The sequence below is a fragment of the Haemaphysalis longicornis genome, unplaced genomic scaffold (genome assembly GCF_048455015.1).
Source record: "Haemaphysalis longicornis isolate Haplotype H1 unplaced genomic scaffold, Haemaphysalis longicornis Haplotype H1 scaffold_10, whole genome shotgun sequence".
Taxonomy (NCBI): domain Eukaryota; kingdom Metazoa; phylum Arthropoda; class Arachnida; order Ixodida; family Ixodidae; genus Haemaphysalis; species Haemaphysalis longicornis.
In genome coordinates, this window is record NW_027526204.1 from 60,886,284 (window position 1) to 60,905,431 (window position 19,148).

General features: G+C 45.4%; 4 protein-coding genes across 5 annotated transcripts in view; 1 reads left to right on the forward strand and 3 right to left on the reverse strand.

Moving 5' to 3' along the window:
* LOC144158622 (uncharacterized) overlaps positions 1 to 18,004 on the forward strand; it is a 46,593-nt gene extending 28,589 nt beyond the window's left edge. Inside the window, exons 1-8 of one of the 2 annotated variants that reach the window (XM_077689638.1) lie at positions 2,483 to 2,730; positions 15,090 to 15,187; positions 15,259 to 15,475; positions 15,619 to 15,794; positions 16,449 to 16,587; positions 16,653 to 16,727; positions 17,240 to 17,360; positions 17,915 to 18,004. In XM_077689638.1, the coding sequence (XP_077545764.1) occupies positions 2,553 to 2,730; positions 15,090 to 15,187; positions 15,259 to 15,475; positions 15,619 to 15,794; positions 16,449 to 16,587; positions 16,653 to 16,727; positions 17,240 to 17,360; positions 17,915 to 17,933 (1,023 nt within the window). In that variant the 5' untranslated portion in view covers positions 2,483 to 2,552 and the 3' untranslated portion in view covers positions 17,934 to 18,004. Of the gene's footprint in view, positions 1 to 2,482; positions 2,731 to 15,089; positions 15,188 to 15,258; positions 15,476 to 15,618; positions 15,795 to 16,448; positions 16,588 to 16,652; positions 16,728 to 17,239; positions 17,361 to 17,914 lie in introns of those variants that run through there. The other variant, XM_077689637.1, reaches the window with a different exon arrangement.
* Positions 3,968 to 8,331, reverse strand: LOC144158621 (uncharacterized). The gene is made up of 6 exons (XM_077689636.1): positions 8,263 to 8,331; positions 7,695 to 7,856; positions 7,362 to 7,567; positions 7,016 to 7,175; positions 6,257 to 6,405; positions 3,968 to 5,496 (listed from the first exon to the last, which is right to left on the reverse strand). The coding sequence occupies exons 2-5, from the start codon at positions 7,699 to 7,701 to the stop codon at positions 6,260 to 6,262; spliced, it is 519 nt and encodes a 172-aa protein (XP_077545762.1). The 5' UTR covers positions 7,702 to 7,856; positions 8,263 to 8,331; the 3' UTR covers positions 3,968 to 5,496; positions 6,257 to 6,259.
* Positions 7,802 to 9,579, reverse strand: LOC144158044 (uncharacterized). The gene is made up of 8 exons (XM_077688717.1): positions 9,336 to 9,579; positions 9,064 to 9,270; positions 8,935 to 8,970; positions 8,795 to 8,854; positions 8,666 to 8,737; positions 8,540 to 8,578; positions 8,409 to 8,454; positions 7,802 to 7,817 (listed from the first exon to the last, which is right to left on the reverse strand). Exons 1-8 carry the CDS (start codon positions 9,577 to 9,579, stop codon positions 7,802 to 7,804), a joined length of 720 nt encoding a protein of 239 aa, XP_077544843.1.
* On the reverse strand, positions 9,988 to 12,559 carry LOC144158620 (uncharacterized). Its single transcript, XM_077689634.1, has 2 exons — positions 12,457 to 12,559; positions 9,988 to 12,367 (listed from the first exon to the last, which is right to left on the reverse strand). Exon 2 carries the CDS (start codon positions 12,202 to 12,204, stop codon positions 10,060 to 10,062), a length of 2,145 nt encoding a protein of 714 aa, XP_077545760.1. The 5' UTR covers positions 12,205 to 12,367; positions 12,457 to 12,559; the 3' UTR covers positions 9,988 to 10,059.
* Positions 18,005 to 19,148: the final 1,144 nt, after the last annotated feature.

A 19,148-nucleotide genomic window follows, 5' to 3' on the forward strand; every position in this document is an offset into this window, starting at 1 on the left:
AAAACTTTTAAATGCATAGCATTTTAGTAACTCACAATGTCACGCGGCGTTCGGCCTAGTCCGCAGCCAGGCCACTACACTATAAAAGAAACAACAGTTTCCGGCGCCCGGATTCGAACCCATGACGCCGCGGGCGGAACGGCAAGTGCCGGGCGCACTACCGATTGAGCCACGCAACCAACACGGATTTCGATGCACCGATAGCGCCTTATATCCTTCACTCATTTATGGTTTGTTTCGAAAGCGCCATAAGTTGTCACGCGCCTCCGCAAGATGGCGACACAGGTTCCGCGATCGAGACTATGATCGAGAGACCCGCCATAAGTTGTCACGCGCCTCCGCAAGATGGCGACACAGGTCCCGCGATCGAGACTATGATCGAGAGACCAGCAGCGCTGGTCGCGTCTCGTGCTGCCGGGACGCCCCGCTGTAGCCCACCGCAAATTTGATGACGTGCAGCGTGTAACAAGAAAACCAACAACCAATACGTAATCCATACGACTTGCCGGCGCACCCCCTCGGAAATGCTGTGCATTTGATCGTGCCCCTCGCGAGGGGGATGTAATTTTTCTCATACTTAATTTTTTTCTATCGAGCTTTTAGGTGGGGTGGTTTCTCATTTCAGGTAACCATGTGCCGTCCCGGCTCGACTGGCCCTCTCGACCAGAAGAAGTTGATCTTGAGGGAGGGAGCTGGACAGCAGTATCTCCCACTGCTCAGGAGTAGGGGAAGGAAAAGGAGGTGGGAGGTCTGGGTTCTTGGCGCACTCCCATATTATGTGCCATAGAGTGCCTGGTTGAGTACAGAATTTACATTGTCCGTCGAATTGTGTGGGAAATAACAGATGCATCATGACTGGATGGGGAAACGTATTTGTCACTATTAGGACAAGCCCCTCACAAAATCGTCGGCTGCAGTGTGCGAGCTCCACTTTGTGTACAGGCCGTTCTGCACAGGTTTGTGCTAAACATGGAGAACGCGTTCACTGAATGCTTCAGTCTTCTTGATGAGCTTCATTGGGATAGCATCCTTTACATTTTGAGTGTGGTGAAGGCTAAGCAGCAGTGTGAACTTGGGTGCAGTGATCATTGTAAGGCTGTTGCGGCAGAGGTGCGTTTTACCTCACGACCCGCATTCACGTCTACTTCAAAATCATCAGCAGAAGCAATGCAAAAAAAACGGCAATCTGCAAAGTATGCTGAACTAGGTAAATGCCCGTAGTACTGGACCAAATTGCGAAAGAAACTGTGACAGCACACTGAAACGTAATCTGTTCTATCTCGCTCACTGTATGTATATTATAAAAATTACAATCGGGTTTACAAAAGGTGAAGCTGGGCCATTAGCTGTACACAACTTTGCTTAACATGTAGCATTGCATGTAAGTGTTAACATTTAGGTACTGTTCTTTTTTTCTTGTAATTATAACAAGAAACAACTACAAAATAATTTGCCTTTCGCCATGATAGCACCTCTGATCTCTGAAAAATCGTAGACTCCATACCATGGCATATTGGCAAGCAAGCAGAAGTTAGTTTCGTTTTTGTGCTATGCGGCGCGTCTAAACTTCCTTTTTAGGAGATAGGGGGGGGGGGGGGGGGTCAACGTGCTTATTTGCGCACATGCGCCGAATAAATACTACATCAGAGTTGACTGCAACACCTCGGCTAAAATATTTGTCGCTCTTAAATGAGAACCGCGATGCTCTGCCCTGTGCAGGGCCTAACGGTCCATGCTGAACACCTGCCAGTTCGCGAAAAGTAAGTAATTATCGTTCGTTAGGCTGTATTCGGCGTGTTGCGGAGAACACAGGTGACAGTTCATTGACATTCAGAAGCGCCCGCGCCAGATATAAAGCTCGAGGCGAATCAAAATCGCGGATAGCGGAACTAAGGTGCCTGCAACCAGAACGGACCACCACATCGAGGCCACAGTTCTTATGCTCGACCTGGAGCAGGAGTAAGTAAAGCAAAAATCAGGTTTGGTCGTTTGGAATCTTGCTTAGCTTCTGAATGCCTTTGAAAACCGAAAGAGAACGCGAGAACATAACAGTGCAAGGCCAGACGCGCAGTCTCACTGCGCCAGACCAGCTGCGAAAGGGCGCAGTCGCGCCACCTCGCGGTGTCGACGCCAACCGGAGTGGCTCGGCGCCGCCGCTCGGGACACTCCCTTATTCTAGTTCACTCTAGTGCCAGCCAGGAGCCAGCAGGAGCAGCCACGGCCGGACTCGACGCCCCTTTCGCGCGCGGGAGGAGGAGAGTCGAGTCCGGCCGTGGAGCAGCGAGCCGGCGGCCGCCGTGCGAGGGCAGCCATGTTATTAAGGAGCTCAAGCGGCCTGTGCAAAAAGCATCCGCCATGTTTACAAAGCCGTGTTTACAGCGCCATCAAGCGGGCGTACTGGGTAGTTCACGACGCCGCCACTACGCTTTTTCTGGCACTACAGGCAAAGCTAGACCTTTGCTTCTCTAAAATCCTCCCTGTTCTGTGGTTCAGTCACTGCCACGTGCGCGTACAGGCTGTGTTATTCCCGTCGCGGCTTCCTTCCCGTTCAAATGATTACCCATGCATATGTTCGCTACGCGGACAACAGTCGTGGCGCCATTGTTCGGGTGGAGGACATCAAAAACTTCAACCCGAAGGACGACTTCAGGTCGTCCTTTTATCTGACCAAACGGGCCGACCCGAGCGGCCGTGCGGACTACTACCCGTCGCGTGTCTTCCTTGTCGCAGGTAATTGAAATTTCCAGCTCTTGAAACCCTGAGTGGTGAACCACGCAATTTAATGTGCTCAAGCGAATATTCTTGTACAAATATGTCAGCAATCCCGTTCTGCCTGGTTGGAATTAAAAGTCAGACGCAAGTGCAGAGAGCATCGCGTATCCGCACGTGGTTTTCCTCCGTGAAATCGCTCCGGCGGCGTTCTGGAGTACGCATGAAGACTACAGGACGGGTTTTGGAGAGGGGGAAAGTGCGTGCGGAAAGCCACCTAGGCACCCTAGAAACCCGTCGCTCTCCGCACATGTGTTAGGTCTTTTATTTTGGGAATTCGCGGCTGAGCGCCGCTCATGCGGAAAAACTTTTTTTAAGATGCTGAGGCAGTTGCGGAATGTTTGGAATGGCCGAACTTCCCGTCTGAACGTCGAGAAGTTCAGTCGTTGCAAGCTTTTGGCAGTTTGGCGCAGCAACGAAAATACCGTAAAATTCCGAGCAAGCGCCCCCACCCGTGCAAGCGCCCCCCCCACCACTTCAGTGCTAATTTCAAATTTCCGGCGCGAACAGCGGACGCGCACACAGCGGATGCGGACATAAATTAGCAGCATGCAGAAAACGCTTGATGGCCTAAAAATTACGTGTGGTGTCTTTAGCGTTCTTTTTTGTATAGCTGGTAAAGTTGTAAATTTGAACCGACGAAAAAAAATGAACCTCATGAGCAACTAACGTGTCACGAAGGTTCCCAGACAATTTATCGAACGCCGTTTTATAAAATGCGATTTTATCGAACCACCTACGTCCGTTTTAGCAAAATTTCACTGTCATTTTCAATGCTTATTTTGTTTAACTGGTCCTTGCATTAATCTGAAATCTGCACCTAGTTTCATTCGACATTGTAGTGGCCGTGCATTTTGTGCAAGAACCTGCATATATACGTTGACACGTCTTTCCCGCGTTTTCGTTGTTTTGCTCACCTTTATTCATTTATTTAATACATACTGCATACCATGATTAGGTCAAAGCAGGGGAACAGAAAAAGATAAAAATCAAAAAAGATGCAGATAATACAAACAAACAAGACACTTATACAGCGGGTAATTTATTCCAATCTAGTTTCGTACGCGAAAAAAAAAGAGTATTTTAATAAATATAAGTAATGAGTATTTTAACAAGACGTTTAATTTTTTGCATGTTCATTGATATCATTGATAGCTCTCATGTTTATTCCTATTTTTTGTATTTCAATATTAACCACTATCCAGACAACACACAGACATCCTAAGGTAATACGTAGGATGTCCAACATGGGAGGTTTGGGAGTTCCCAGGGACATCCCAACCACATCCAAATCAAGTTCTAAAAACTTCCCAGATGCAACATTAACTGACATCCTCGGGAAGTCCCTGAAAAAGAGCTTTTGGGACATGAATTGGACATCCCTTATTGCAGCTTATACCTGCTTTGCAATGTAGAAGTGAAGCTGAGAACGCAGTGTGCAAGGTAAAAAATTGTTTTATTGCGGGGCCCGGGGACATACACGCATCGGAAATACATTTACACGTGCGTACAATTGGTGCAACTTGCACCTAGGCGTTACAAATAACGGTTGCCGTTTGCTTGAGCATTGAAAGACTTTTATCACTTGGAGAAGGAAACAATTATAGTGGTATGGAGGCACACCAAACTTTGGGTTCACTTCCACCCGAAATTGAACAAAAAAAGGGCGTCTACTTGTTACACACACACAGCTAACCCACAGGCCTTGCGAACTATGAAAGCAACAAAACAAGGCTTTAAAAAGTGGAACATTGTTTCGAAAGGATACCAAGCACTTTTGGAGCTCTTCAACGGGTGTTAGGGGTAAAACGGAACGATAAAGAACACTGATGGCTACGAAAAATTTTTGGTAGCCAGACAAGAAGACTTGCATATCCAGGGGCTTATGGGGCCAGGTGGTCAAGGGCCGAATATCCTTGAGAGCCCAAGCGCAACTTTCCGTCACATTACAACAAAGGGTTTGCGGCAAGCACGCCGGCTACACAGGCTTTTCCCTGCAGGGGTGCAAACATAAGGCAACCTTTCTCTCCTACACTCAACATGCTTACAGCTACGACACAGTCCAGCAAATTTACAATCAAGGAAGTTGTCACTGCATCTACCACCTACAACGAACGAGAGGCAAAGTTCGCCCAGAAGCTCCCCACAGGATCCTTGAGAATTTCAGAAACAGAGGGTACTCCAAGGTTAGCTGAAGGTGGTCTGTACAAGCATCGTGCCATGTTCAGCAGAGGTGGTGGATACAGCAACTCAAAGTAGGGCACGAAACACAAGATTCAGCCAGGCTCGATGCCATACTGCCTTTTGGCGGCCTGCATTCCCTATCACTGAAGAAGACTCCATAACGATCTCGCATGCAGTGGGTGCTGTCTCTCGCAGGCACTTGTTTGCAGCACAGAGGTGTGACAGAACTTTGGTAGTTTCATCTGCGTTCGCGTCGCCGGCACAGCTCGTGCAGAAGACATCGCCTAGCAGAGTAGAGGCTTTCCGCGCTGTTTCCTGTCTTGAGTACACGCACTGAGTTTGGTGTCTTGTCCCTCAGCTCCTCCCTTCCCCCCAGAGGGTGTGTGAGCACTGCACTGGGTCGTGAGGGAGGGGAGGCAGGGGAGGTCTTGTAGAGGAGGGGGCACCACAGTCCTTGCTATACGATCCCGACGAGTTGTTGTTGTCACTCTCATTGCTGTCCTCGTCGTCGTCGTCCTCCCCGTGCTTCTTGCTGGGCTCCACCTGAATGCAGGGCGAGACGATGGAGATTGGACAGGGAGATGAAAACTAGTAAGACAAAGAGGAGAAAACATTTGAGGCCTGTGCGCAATGCCTTGCATACAAAAAGTCCAGCATTATTGTACTGAATAATGTGGTATTTTAAAATATTCACGCAGAATAGAAAACCACTAGTAAGAATTGAGCGCAAAGGTTATGGATCTAGCACGTATTAACTGGGCCTCAAGCATCAAGAGTTTTTCAACGCCCACTGCCGGTTCCTTGCTATTCAACTTGTTCCCTATCAACATCACACAAGTTTGACTGTTTTGAATGCTACTGGGGAAAAATGGAATAAAAACACATCGACTCATGTAGATTGTCTACTAGAAATTGCTGTAAAAATAAACTTATGTACAAACAATTTGAGATGAGTGAAACAAGGGAGAATTGGAGCACTTAAAGTTCAAATGCAGAACAAAAGAACCCAATCAAACAGGCTAGACAAAATAAAAAACATGGCTGCGGCTCAAACAAAATAAGGGAACGAAGTGCATTATCCAGCTCGAACATTGCACGCCATCACATCAAATTATGCATAGGTGGTTTAAAAAAAAGACAATTTACTCGAGAGCACAGCAACAAATGTACTTGCACCATGCACAAACTGAAGAAAAACCTGTGATGAAATCCGAGCATTTTAAATTCTCACCTCTCTCACACTTGTTTGCTCACGCATTCTTACCAACATTACTGCAAAGAGGAAAACACTGCTAATGCTTACACATCAATCCTGAGCAGCAGCTGCGTGGGCTGAAGTCTTCTTTTGGGCTGCTGCACGCTCTGCAGCATGGCGGAACCACGACATCGCAGCCTTTTCTATGTCCTTAAGGGTGGCTGGAGCAGTTGACTTCCCGTGTTCAGTGAGGCTGCCTGTAGAATAACAAATAAAAACAATGGGCAAGCCTTTTAGTAAATTTCCAAGTGCGCAATTGTGCCTACCATTACACAGAAAGTCACTAACACAGGAGCTTGGGCTAGTTAGAGAAGCATCATGAGAACAAGCCACACGGCAGACAAAGACTAGAAACGCCCAGTTATGATGAGGAGGTTTAATGTGTCGACGCTACACACACGATGAGCCGTGCCGTAAAGGAAGCCTTTAGACTAATTCTAACCGCCTGGGGATCTTTGACGTGCTCCGAAACCTAGAATAGAGGTTTTTGCTTCCATCTGAACAAAACACAGCAGTGCCGACTTCAAATGAAAGTTTATTTTCTCAACTGCAGCACATAACAGCCGCAAGCAGAAAGAAAACAACCAGAAAAAACAAAAATTACGCCCACCTCCCCTCGCGGAAACCTGGTGTGATGAGACGCTGAGGGGGGTTCAAGCGCAAGCGGAGAGCAACAGTCGACCGAAAGGCCGCCGGAGAGCGGCACACCGGTTATATGCGCAGCGCCCGAAGGAGAGGAGACCGCGGAGAGAGAGGGCGCTGCACATGCGCACAGCGTGCGCTGCGCCGCCGAGACAAACTACTTACTGCACAAGAGCTTGCAGATGTTGAGGTCAGAGAACTTCTTTTTCCCTTTGGCGCCATACCAGCTGTAATCCTTCGCTACGTCCCACGACAGAATACTTCTCAAGATGCGGGATGTTTGTTGTTGCGTAGAGTCTCCTCCTTGAACAAGCATGTGCTTTCGCTGACAGGAGAAATTGGGAAATACAGTTAGTAATCTAACATTACCCATTCCATAGGAAGAGTTTAAAAGTGCACCTATGAAGAATTTCAGACGTTTGCTATTGCCTAGTGAAAAAAAGGCCCCAGCCTGTTGCTTTAAGTGTGCTTTTATAACAAAGCTAATGATGCACAAAGTTCACATGCTTACCATTCGAAGCTTTGCTTTTGCATTTGACTCAAGTTCTTCTTCATATTCCAAGAGATCTGCAGTTGTCATGAATGGCAGTGCAGGCAAACTTCCCTCGTCCACACAATCATCAGTGGCCTGCTTCATGAGGATTGCAAAGAACTCAGAATGAGCTTGCTGCGTCAATTTTATCGCGTTAAGTGTGCACAAAATCCTTTCCATGAATGCTGAAAAAGACAATGACCAATATCAGATGCCATAATTGAAGAAGCAATGCAACAGTCAAGAGCTTTTATGCAAGGTCTAGTGGCACATTTTACAATATCTGCATTAAAAAGAATACAAACTACATACCAGTCATGTTGGAATCTGGGTGAAGATTGATGGCTTCTGATGAACACACTGGCCTAAGGGTACTGGCAGAAGCACGGGGTGGCCTAGAGGTGCTGGCAGAAAAGCTTTTAGATCTTGTGGCACCTGTCAATGGGGGTTCATGAACCAAGCTGACAGGAACATCTGGAATGAAATACAAGTCAGTATAAATCCTATGTCCCAGCAGATGCACACCTCCCCATTACCCGCATAGTGCAATTTCAAACTGAAGTTTTGGCTTCTATCACAAATACGACACAAAATTTTTTGCTGTTCTTGCTTCTATCTGAACCTGTGCCCAACTGTGAGCATCTTAGTTCTCACTAAACGGTAGCCCAACATACCCGCAGCTATAACGCAATCTCATCTTCACAGTGGTAGCACCACTGAAGCGAGGAATTAGGCTTGTGATCTCAGGTTTCAGAAGCTGCCCCAAAAAGCGTAGTAACAGAAATTTGGTATTTGAGGCTACCATCATGGAAACCCATTTCCAAGTTGCCTAAACAAACGAAGCACTTAAATGAACGCATAGTTTTCCTACAGAACTTACCAACATGTTGCAGGTTCGAAAAATGTGGCTCCGTGTCGAAGGAAAGTGTTGGGGGTGCACTGTCAGACCTATCTGGAATAGAGTAGGCAAGTCATTTTAAACCTCCATAAACTCTGAAACTAAATAATACCAATTTACCTAAGTACTGGAGCCGCTTTTCCGCAGACTGTGCCATGTCATGGTTTAGGGTGGCTAAAAGTTGATTGAAATGTTATTTGAACTGTTGAATCGGATATTTCTGCCTGCATAAAATGTAAGAATATGACTGTACATATACCTTTCTCATGATTTTGAGGTTGACGTACTTCAGGCTGGGCTGTAAAATGTGCCACACTATTAGTACGACATACCAAAAAGAAAAAAACTAGATCAAGATTCTTGGTAAAGGTAGAACTCAACATACCTGCACAATACAGGCTTCCAGGTGACCTGTCCTTGTGGGCAAGTGAATGAACTTGTGGCAAATTTGACGGGTCTGAAATACAAATGTGCTTTCAAAGTAACCTTCAGCATTTAGTTCAAGGATCGTCACCTGAGTATGGCCGGCGCACGCATGGGTATCCTGAAGGATGTGAAGCTCGTTCGTATAGGCCTGCGAAGAGAAGCCTGCAGTACTCAACCAACAGGTATTGTCTGCCACAAGCACTAAATGGAAATGAAAGGCATACACACCAGGCTGATGGACAGAAGCCGATGAAAAAGTTACACCTGCAGCAAAAATGCACAAAGCTGTTATTAAAACTGCTAAATTATTTCACTACATATTTTACTGAAGGGTGAAAAGATGAAAAGACGCCATACTTTTTTTCTTTAGAAGTGGCGGCGTTGGTGGCTTTGGTGGCACATACTCTGTGTCGCTTCCTGAACTGTTGCTGCTAGACCTGCTGTCGCAGTCGGAGGGAACTGTGGAGCGCCTTTTTCTCTTCCCTCTGCCCAATTCTCTTTCACTGGTCGCATCTGAGGTGTACTCTAAGTATTGGGCTCGCTCAACTGCCCTTTCATACGAGTCTGAAAAAAAAAAAAAAACTTTGCTTGTTGAGAGAAAATTCCCCCAATACAAAAACCGGACTTACCTGCCCAGGCTTTCACAATACATTTCACTTCAATCCAAGCCTCCGTTGGTGCTGCCCCCTGAACAGTCAAGCGACGTCGCTTGTTCGGGTTCTTTTCATTGGGCCAAAGGGTCTTATCATGATCTTCATTCAGCCAACTTTCATGAACAATACCCAAACTGCAGTCCTCTTCCGGGAAAATAACGACTGCAAACTCATCACCTGAGCAAACAAAAATATTTACGACAGAAATGGCAACACTCATAACCTCTGCAACATACTGATGAAGCCCACACGTATTGTGAATGGTTGAGGCAACAAAAACAGAAAATCCTGTAAAAAATAACAGTAAAACCATCATAGTGCTTTTGAGTAACGGTTATAAATTTTATAAAATACAAATACAAACACTGAAAAGCAACTCCATTCATGAAGGGCCCAAAAGTATATCATATGCATTATTTTTGTATCTACAAATTGAGCTGTTGGGACTAGCAGTTCGCTCACAAAAACGTAGGCAGTGTTAATGTATATGTGAATTATACAGGAAAACAAAGTCAACATAAAGGGGCTCACTACTAAACTCTTATATTTAAAAAAACTTTGGTATTCCAGTTATGGTGCTGTGGTTTTAACATAAAAAAATAGTAGCTTGTCTTAACACAACACTGGTAACAAACTTACAAGGAGTACAAACGAGCAAGTAAAACAAACACCCTAAGTTACAGGACTTCCAGTGCTTGGCTTACTTTTGGTGCACCATTGGGAAAACAGCATACTTAGTTCCAACTGGGAGTCTCACGCATTTTGCCGCAACCTCCTTGAGTGGCCAGAAGTGAATTTCAGAGGGTTTTGATGCCAGGTACACATCCAAGAGAGAAGAGCTACATGGATATGTGTAAAGGTCTTCTAGTTTTTGGTACCGCCTTCCAACTAAAACCGGGTGGTCGTAAGCTGCGGAATGCGCAATATTTTCGACTTTGACAATGCTGCCATCTTTCATCATGCATGTGGAGTCCCTCCTAGTTGTCTTGATGCTGATGTCTGCCAAGAACCTTACAGATTTGTACTGGGGTCCGATGCACCCCTGCGGCAAGGGTCCTGCTTCATGCACACGTCCTGTTGTGTATTTGACGCCGGAAGTTTGTGATGTTGATGGTGCTGTGTTGCCTGGTTTCGCAGCTAGACACGAGGCAAGCGATCTTTCTTCTGCAATCCGGTTGGAAAGCTGCTGGAGGGGTTTTTCCGGCTTGCGCACATACTTTTTAAGCTTCTGCATGTAGTTCTCAAAGGGGAATGCACTGTAGCTGTGCAGAGATCCATGTGTACGCACATCATTGGCCACATGAATCAGGCCATGAACGTTGTGAGACACTGAATGTTTACCATACAGTGTAATGTAAGTCTCAACAAAATGCATCAAGAGCTTATGTGCATAGTCTAGGTACACAGTGCAAAGCACTGGGCTGCTCAGAATAGTTACAGCACAGTGCAGCGTCAGAAAATTGTCCATGAGATGATCAGGTATCTTGAGCCTTAGCACTACTGGCCCAGTATAGAGCAAAATAAGGCGCAATTCTGACGCCTTCCATCTGTCAAGGTCTGATAAACTTCTGGGCTTTCGGGACATGTCTGAAGGAACATGGTGCCGACTTTCAACGTTTGCCCCAGAAAGAGACTCCCTAGCAGCTTTACCGATGCGGTAGCTTTTCTCACCTTTCACCCAAAGTAGTAAAAGCTTCCGCATGACACCGAGACAAATGAGATGCATGTAGTCCAGTGGCACTTGGCGAACAAGGTCTATGGGCAATTGCTCTAGGATTGTTTCTGAGCTGTGGTGCTCTTGTTGTTTAGTGCGGAAACTAGCGTCAGTTCTCAAAGGTGCATCAAGTTGAGGGAAGCTCATTCGATCTTTCAAGAAATCCCCTTCAGTTGTGCACTTAGAGCAACTGAAATAGCCAGTGTGCCCCTTAATGCAAAGAATGTAAGACTTGGCTGGGGCGTCACAAATTATGGCCCCCAGTTGCACTTTCACCCTGCTGTTTCCGAGAAGTTCGCCTTTCTGGAGAACAGTGTTAAGGTCTGTCACAAATGCCTCAAGAAAGACATTAGCTTCTAGAGCTTTGGCCTGTCCATAATAAACGCCAACTGGAAAGGGTTCGCTGCCTTCACAGTTGGCAACGTGACAAAGGATGGGCCAAAACTGGTCCCGCGTACTCTTCGTCAAAGGGAGCCCATCCACATTTATATGAATGATGACAGGATCAGGAACTTGAGGCACATGTTGGAGGGCAACTCGAAGGCCCTCACTCAGCCCAAAATGGCAGTATTGGCCAGGTCCCATGCTCTTGATATTTTCCGATGACCTCGGTGTACACAAGAGGGTCCTGGCACTCGCTGGCAACTCCGAAAAACACTGGTGCGAGCGCAGAATCTTTAAGAGCTTTGTTACGGTTGCATGAGGGACCGCTGCTTCTAAGCTCCACTCTTGCAGCCTTTTCCGAAGCGACACAAGTTCCGGCTCTTCTGATATAGAGCCTTCAGAGCAGTCAGAAATTCCCGAGGAATCCGCACCTGCTTTGCAGCTGCAACTGCAAGGAACGTTTTCCGCTTCTAGTAAGTAGTTTTGTCCTGAGGATACATCTCCGGCATCTACGCGCATCTCCGGCAAGTCAGCTACAACTTCTGGGGGTAGCTCTGTATTGGGAACAGCTTGAGGCAAGCCAAGCGACCCTAATTCATGCAACCCGTTCAATGTTCCCGAGGCTTGGGCTAAACATTCCGCGGCACTCAAAAACGACCCTCCTCGCGCAGGCAGTATAGCGCTCATGTCATTCCTAACCGCACGACGGATGCGGCGGTACGCCGTGGTCCGATGTAGATAAGCCATATTTTGGTAAGCTAACTTGTCGTGCGACAAAACAAAGCGTCGTACTCACGTGCCGAAACCACCCGCCGTTCTGCCATAGAGAAAACAAGGACTGTTGTTCTCTGTCTACCGCACCGCCAACAAAGGAAACCGGCCCGTTTCCCGCCAAGTGCCCGTACTGCCCCTAGAACACAATAAAACCGCGCACCAACATCGAAACACACATGAATATCACCGGCATTGATGAAATGTTTAAGTAAATAAAATACTCACCCTACAAAGTAATGTGACCCCGAGAAAACTCCACAGCTGCAGGCGCGCACGCACAGTACCACAGAAAACAAAACGCGGCCTGACCGAGAGCGGCAACCTTTTTTTGTTGGGAACGGTAGAAAGCGCCAAGCTCGCGGTCACAGTTTCGTAACAAAAAAAGTTTACCGCAAAGCATTGCCTAAGCCATATAATGTAATGTCTGCTGTTTTCTGACGATTTAAAAAACGCACTATAATTTTTGTTGAGCTAAATATAAAATATTTTGTATTTATACGAAACTGTCACTAGTCAACGAAACCTATAGCCGCGAGAATCAAATCTAATGCACGTACTGCGCAAACACGGCTCAAAGTGTTGTGGACGGTAAGCAGTTAATTGTGCGCTGAAAACATAGTATAGATTACAGTTCCCTGCTCAAGGATCATGGTAATTGATAGTATATATATGGACATATGCATACGGCAATAAATACATCTGCCGTGCGAACTATTTTTTGCATGGTGAAAATGAACCCAAGCAACAAAGCATTATGCCTCTTATATTTGCTTATTTGTGAAAAAATAACGCACGAGCACATTTACGCACAGGGACATCCCAATCTGAGCCCTTTAGGGACGCTTTTCGGACTATCCCATGTCGACATCCCTGGGACCTCCTTTGGTTGTAATGTGTGGGACATGGGATGTTCAGACTTTTTTGGGATGTCCCTGGGACATTTTGTGTTGTCTGGGATATGATCAATGCCATGCACAATATGTCTTGGTTGTGTTTTTGGTATTTATATTAGTATTGCCAAATATATACCTTGAGCCAAAGTTTATCAACACGATCCATAGCCTTGTCCTGCCCCACTTTTTCTAGTTACGTAGTCTGCACGCGATTCCTACTCTGACAATGCGGTCATGTTTTTGCATCTTGGACAAATATTGCACCATGAACGTTGAAAAGACTTGTGCTACATAAATGGATGAGGGGAGGGGGGCAGGTGTTCAGTGGTGAAAGTGAGGCCCCGAAAGAGGTGGGAGGCCACAAGCAATGATGACTTTCGATAGCTGCCATCCCCTCTGTCCCAAATTGCCACTGACAAGTATTACGCGATGAGTACTGCGTGACCTTTGTCAGACCTCATTACTCACTGTCGCTAGTGCGGGGCATCTGGAACCAACCGAGTTCATTCTTCCAGTGCCACAAATGCGTTGAAATGGTAGAATAAGTGGAATCAAAATCAGTTCCGAGGGAACAAGGATACAAGAACAGGATATAGCTATCTTTAGCCTTCTATTTTGCCTTTAAAGCATTCTCTGGAAGTGCAGCTCTAAGCGTACGGTGGCGACAGCAACATGAATGGAGATATCATTGTGAAACAAATAGATGGCCTGAGACTTAAAAAAAGGAAGCTTGTGGGCTGAAAACCTGTGACATGCTGAGGTGGAGAGAAATGAAGACGAACCAACTGGCACCATGGGGACTAATTAACTTTGTAACTCTGTTTTTATTTTAATTAAAAAGTCATCAAGAGCAGTAGGAGAACTGGTAACCCACTAGAAAAACTCCATGCCGATAAAGAGCTAGGAATGCAGAAATCAGAGTAGACTTTTATTAGTTGTCCAGCTTGATGTTTGACGTTGAATGCACCAGCTATGATTTTTTTGGGGTTTAATGCGCTAAAGCTACAGGTAAGCTACGAGGCGCACCGTAGTTGATGTCTGCCGGTTTTTTTGACAATCTGGGGATCTTGCGCGGGTGCCGAAAGCTCAACACACGGTGGTTTTCGCTTTTCACCTTCTGAGAAGTGGCCATTACAGCCGGGGTCGAACCGGTGAACTTGGGCTCAGCAGCACAACAAAGAGCCACTAACAGCGCCTTAGCCACCGTGGCAGGGTACGCACAAGTGCCCGACTTACATAAACAGATGCGGTAAAAGGGTTATTTATGTTCCGATACTGAAGTGGAGTTTGAAAAACTGGGCATATCTTGGCATACTAGCCTATACGCTACAACGACGTGGTTTTTCGCAGATCAGATGGGGGACCAGAGGGAGACTGATGTTCATTTTAGAAGTTCCACTTGTGCAGAACAAAACAAATTCTGGAAACTCGCATCCCCAAAACAGAAAACGCATGCAGGAAATAAAGCGACTGCTATAATTACTATAAATTTTGGTGAATAATACACACCTGCAGTGGAGACAAGCTTTTTGATGACATAACATGGAGGAATCTAAAAAAATGAACTGCAAATTTTCTTAAATATAAAGGTTGTGAAAAACAGCTTTCGTAAAATGTGCTTCGAAAAAACTGCTTCGATACCCCGTCACGAAACCTGTCTTTTTAAAGAACATTTACACCGCAGTTCATAGTGAACGAAAACTTCCAGAAGGTGCTAAACGTTTCGACGTTGCACACCACAATTCGCTAAAGTCTGGGGAAAATATGTAAGGGGGAAGGGTTTGACAGCACTGGGTCCTGGATTAAAAACCTCGTGTTGAAAACTAGTATGCTAACCTTTATAGATGCTTGTTGCCAGCTCACCTGACTTTTACCTTAACTATGTGGTGTCATGCAATGTTGTTTGTTGTAAAATTTCAGTAATCGGTTATAATGGAGCTGCTGTTGTTAATTCACCCATTTCAGCCTCCGCAGAGCAGCTTAAAGATAAAATTGATGGGTGCCGGGTGCGGGTGAAGCGCCTGCGTGAATCCAGTGGCGACAGTGATGATGCCACAACTCAGGTAAATATATTCTTTGTAAGTATATACTTTGTTACGTCAGTGAGTGTTCATGTCTGTATGCTGCTTTTCAGGAACCCAAGAAGAAAGAGGCTGCAAACAACGCTCTTGGCATGGCAAGCCTGTCAGAAGGGGACATTGCAGCAGGCTTAAGAGGTGAATTGGCAGCTGCCAAGGAGGAGGTTGCTCAACTTCGTGGGACCACACATAAACTGGAAAATGAGCTCAAAGAACTACGAGCCCTCAACCGCAGGCTACAATGGCAGCTTCTTCAAAATGAAGCCAGAAATGGTATAGACATATTTTAGTGATTGGGCACCCTATCCTTATGCCACGCTTTCAGACCTACAGCTAGAGTTTTTGTGATACAAAAACAGGAGCACTGTCTGAGGATTTTCATGTATTGATAGTAAACTTTGCTTTTTGTGTCTCAGGTGAAGCTTGCGCAGCAGAGCTCCTGCATACCTCATCTTTCTCGGGTGCAACTGGACCGATGCTGGATCTAGCACATAGGCAGTTGCCTGAAAACCCAGGTGCTCCCCCAGAAACACCCAACCTGTCACCTATAGAGGCCACACAGTCAGAGAAAGTGACGAGTCAAGGAGACAAGGTAGGAACTAGGAACCAGAGCGGCTTGTTGGTTATGCATGACAAAAAGTTTTTGCGCCGAACAAGGACCAAAAGGTACAACGGAACAGCACGAGTGCTGACTGGTTGAAAATCAGCGCTGGTGTTGTATACGTCATACCTTTTTGTCCTTGTTCTCAGCTGTAAAGTGTTGAGAAGGTATGAAAGTTGCGTTAAAATTTTCAAAGGAAGCATTTTTTTGTAAAGTATTGACGCAGTCAGAACAATTGGTCACGCAAATAGATTACCTAAACAGTTGTATACATTTTGATAGGTCACATAGAACCAATAATGGAATAGTGATTTTGGGTTATCGGGTGCAGTTACCAACCCCTTGCATTACTTTATACAATTAGACTCGCTTCACTTATGCTTGTCATGATTCTTTCTCGTATGTGACGAGCTAGTATTATTCTTGCCTCCCCATAAGGGTACATTGTGTTGGGCTAGTCTGCACACCCTTGATAACAGTAGACTATCAGCGGGCGTTTTATACCTGAAACTCGGCTTACAAATTTTGACAAAGGTCGCGCCTATTGTGCTTGTTGGTTTTTTTACTGCACCTAAACTAGTTAGTTGGTTGTAATTATGCAGATAGTCCTCCATGTGTAATTTTCACTTTTTTGTTGTTTTGCAGGTCGACATTGGGAGGGGATTATGTATCCCAACTGCAGCGTGGAAGCGGATTCAGGGCCGTAAAAAGGATTCTCGCTTCGTGAAGGACCTTGTAGGAGCGGTCTGGGACCCAGCTGACCTGAAAAGACGCTCTTTACAGGGTATGTATCATCTCGTGTTCCCTTTCCATTAGTTTCTTGTAATTTATATTTCCTCCCCTTTACAGGCAATAAATGTCCTCGGTTCCCAGACCGCCTCCCAAAGAAACCTTTGACACCTTGGAAGGTGGCAGCCATTCGAGGTAAGTGAACTGCACTATAATGTAACGACAAGGGGCACATGCACTCCCACAGTAACTCCTTGCTACTAGTTCGAACAGCTATGTGACTTCCTTTAATGCTCTAGCGTTTTAATGTAGCTTGTATAGAGTAAGCCATACACCAAGACAAAAGAGTTCTTCATTTCACTTTGTAGTGCCTTGGTTGGCCAAATCTGTGCTCCATAGCTGCACTTGAGAGGAGTTTGTTGCAGTACACCCATCTACATGCTCTCTATTCTGCCATTCTAACAGTTGAAATAAGCATTGTTCTCAGCTTGAGCATAACCTCCTTCAAGCCCACTTGGCTGATCATTAGCGGCTCTGTTCAAGGCAATACGATATTCCCCTTGCATAATTGGAGAATATTGTAATGCTTGACAATTACAATTTACAACATTGTTGTGCAAGCGATAGTCACTTTAACAGACAGTGTGTCCTTTTAGCTAAAAACAGGTGTCATGTACACTTACTGCTGTGTAAATCTACTCCAACAGAGTGCTACAAGGAGCGGCTCCACAAGCAGGGGGTGCAACCTGACGTCATCCCCGGGCTGCTCAAGCAGGTGAACCATTTCATGGTGGAGAAACTTGGTGATATGGGCAGGACACCCAGGAGGTATGCAAGTTGCTACCTTTCTATTGAACTTTGTTACAGTTTTACATCTTCGGTCACCGAACAATCATGTTTGCAATGCTGTTGCTGATGAATTAACACATAGTGAATAGGTTCTATGACAATTTGTCTGATTATATTTTGCAACATTTGTTATGGCACACGTACTTCCCTTTTCTAAATTCTAGATTCCGAGAATTGCGTTATATTACAGCAATACCTATTAACAGCAGGCGCAGAAATCTTTAGGTAGTCACCTGTTTACTTGGACGTTAATTGTAAATTCCAAAATGCACCTGTGCTGACAAGTTAACCTTTTGCTGCAAAGTCGTGATATAAACTTTCTGTGGAGTTTTTTTAAGCCCTCAAATATTCGCCGCCTAGTCTTCAAGTATACATGTTAAGACAGTGGACCAAACTTTGTGGCTTTCCCTTGACTGGCATATAACTGCGCTCTTTCCTGTATGCTAATCGTGGTAGTTTTGGAGCACTACTTGTTTTAACTTTTCACGACGATGTCTGCACAATAATGGCAGTTTTCTTGTCAACCTTTACAGGCTCAAGATGGACAACTAATGAAAAGCTGTACTTGCTGCTTTTTTTTTTCTTTTTAATATATGCCAATAAACCTGTGCGCACACTGAAAAGGCTGTTTTTTGCGTTATTATTGTGATACTCCACATCACACAAACTATCTCGACTCAGTTGCTGCTTAGTTGTCTGATCGAGCTAAAACTGTAAGCAGACCAGATTACGTTTGTATTTTTTATATTCGCTACAGTTCGCAAAATTTAATTCGTGATCTCTAAAACAAAATTGATTTAGCACCAATCGCCGTAGTTTGGTATGCACGATTGCTAATTCCTCATTTGGACTCACTATTTTTTTCTGCTAGATATCCCCTATCGTATTACGGAGCTGCAAGTGGCATGCGCTCATTCTTTCCTTCATGATTACAGCGAAGCTCTTCATGGCTAGCTACCCCGGCATTTCTCATCGTGTGAAAAAATTCACAAATAAGTCTCCTGGGGCTCGGCAGGTCTACGAATGGCGGGGTGTTCCATACAACACGCTTTCCCTCGGCAGTTACAAAAGGTGGCCGTCCTTGCCAGCACACTGCAGATGAACTAAGGGGACAGAAGAATATCCAGCTGAACAAGTGAACAGACAGGCAGCATACTGCACCTTCGTCAACTCTTGGTGCATTGCGGAAGGAACGACCAGCGGCGCAATGCGTAGGAGACACTCGATCGAACCTAGCCATTTACTCGAAATATTAGGCCTTACCATTCAAGCCAACACCAGAAACGACCTTGGATCGTCTGTAATGTAACAGATAAGGTGCATATGATGACACAGTTTACCAGGCGAGATCACGGTATGAACAAAAAGGACAGTCCGATTAATGTAAGTATTTGTCATCCTGCATCTAACAAAATCCAACATTCAGCACCAGCTCATTCACAACATCCTTAAAATGACACTAAAGGCTGAATAAAATTTGGTTTTAACTGAAAGATAAAACATTTCTAAGCTCGGATTTTGTTCAATGAGCAACAATGCATTATTTGCTGAGAAATAACCCAGAAAACCACGAAAGTTCATAGGATATCCACAATTGGTTGCAATACCCAATGTCGTTTCAGGGCACCCATGTGTTGTCCATACAATGTTTCACCCAAGATAATCTGCTTGTGGGCATCCATGCAATATTACTACAGGTGTGTTATAACATCATTTGGCAATGTCACTAGGATGTCCAGAAATTTACATTTTCCCTTGTACTAAGAA

Bases quoted from the DNA above. Each gene is read 5' to 3' on its own strand.
- LOC144158621 (XM_077689636.1), bottom strand. The intron at 7,176-7,361 runs GTAAGCATGTGA...TTCTCCTGTCAG, and splicing joins CAAAAGCAAAGCTTCGAATG to CGAAAGCACATGCTTGTTCA. The intron at 6,406-7,015 runs GTAAGTAGTTTG...GTTATTCTACAG, and splicing joins CATCTGCAAGCTCTTGTGCA to GCAGCCTCACTGAACACGGG.
- LOC144158620 (XM_077689634.1), bottom strand. From the start codon at position 12,204: ATGGCTTATCTACATCGGACCACGGCGTACCGCCGCATCCGTCGTGCG.
- LOC144158044 (XM_077688717.1), bottom strand. From the start codon at position 9,579: ATGAGTGTTGCCATTTCTGTCGTAAATATTTTTGTTTGCTCAGGTGAT. The intron at 8,738-8,794 runs GTGACGATCCTT...TTTGTATTTCAG, and splicing joins CGTGCGCCGGCCATACTCAG to ACCCGTCAAATTTGCCACAA. The intron at 8,455-8,539 runs GTATATGTACAG...ATCAACTTTTAG, and splicing joins ACCTCAAAATCATGAGAAAG to CCACCCTAAACCATGACATG.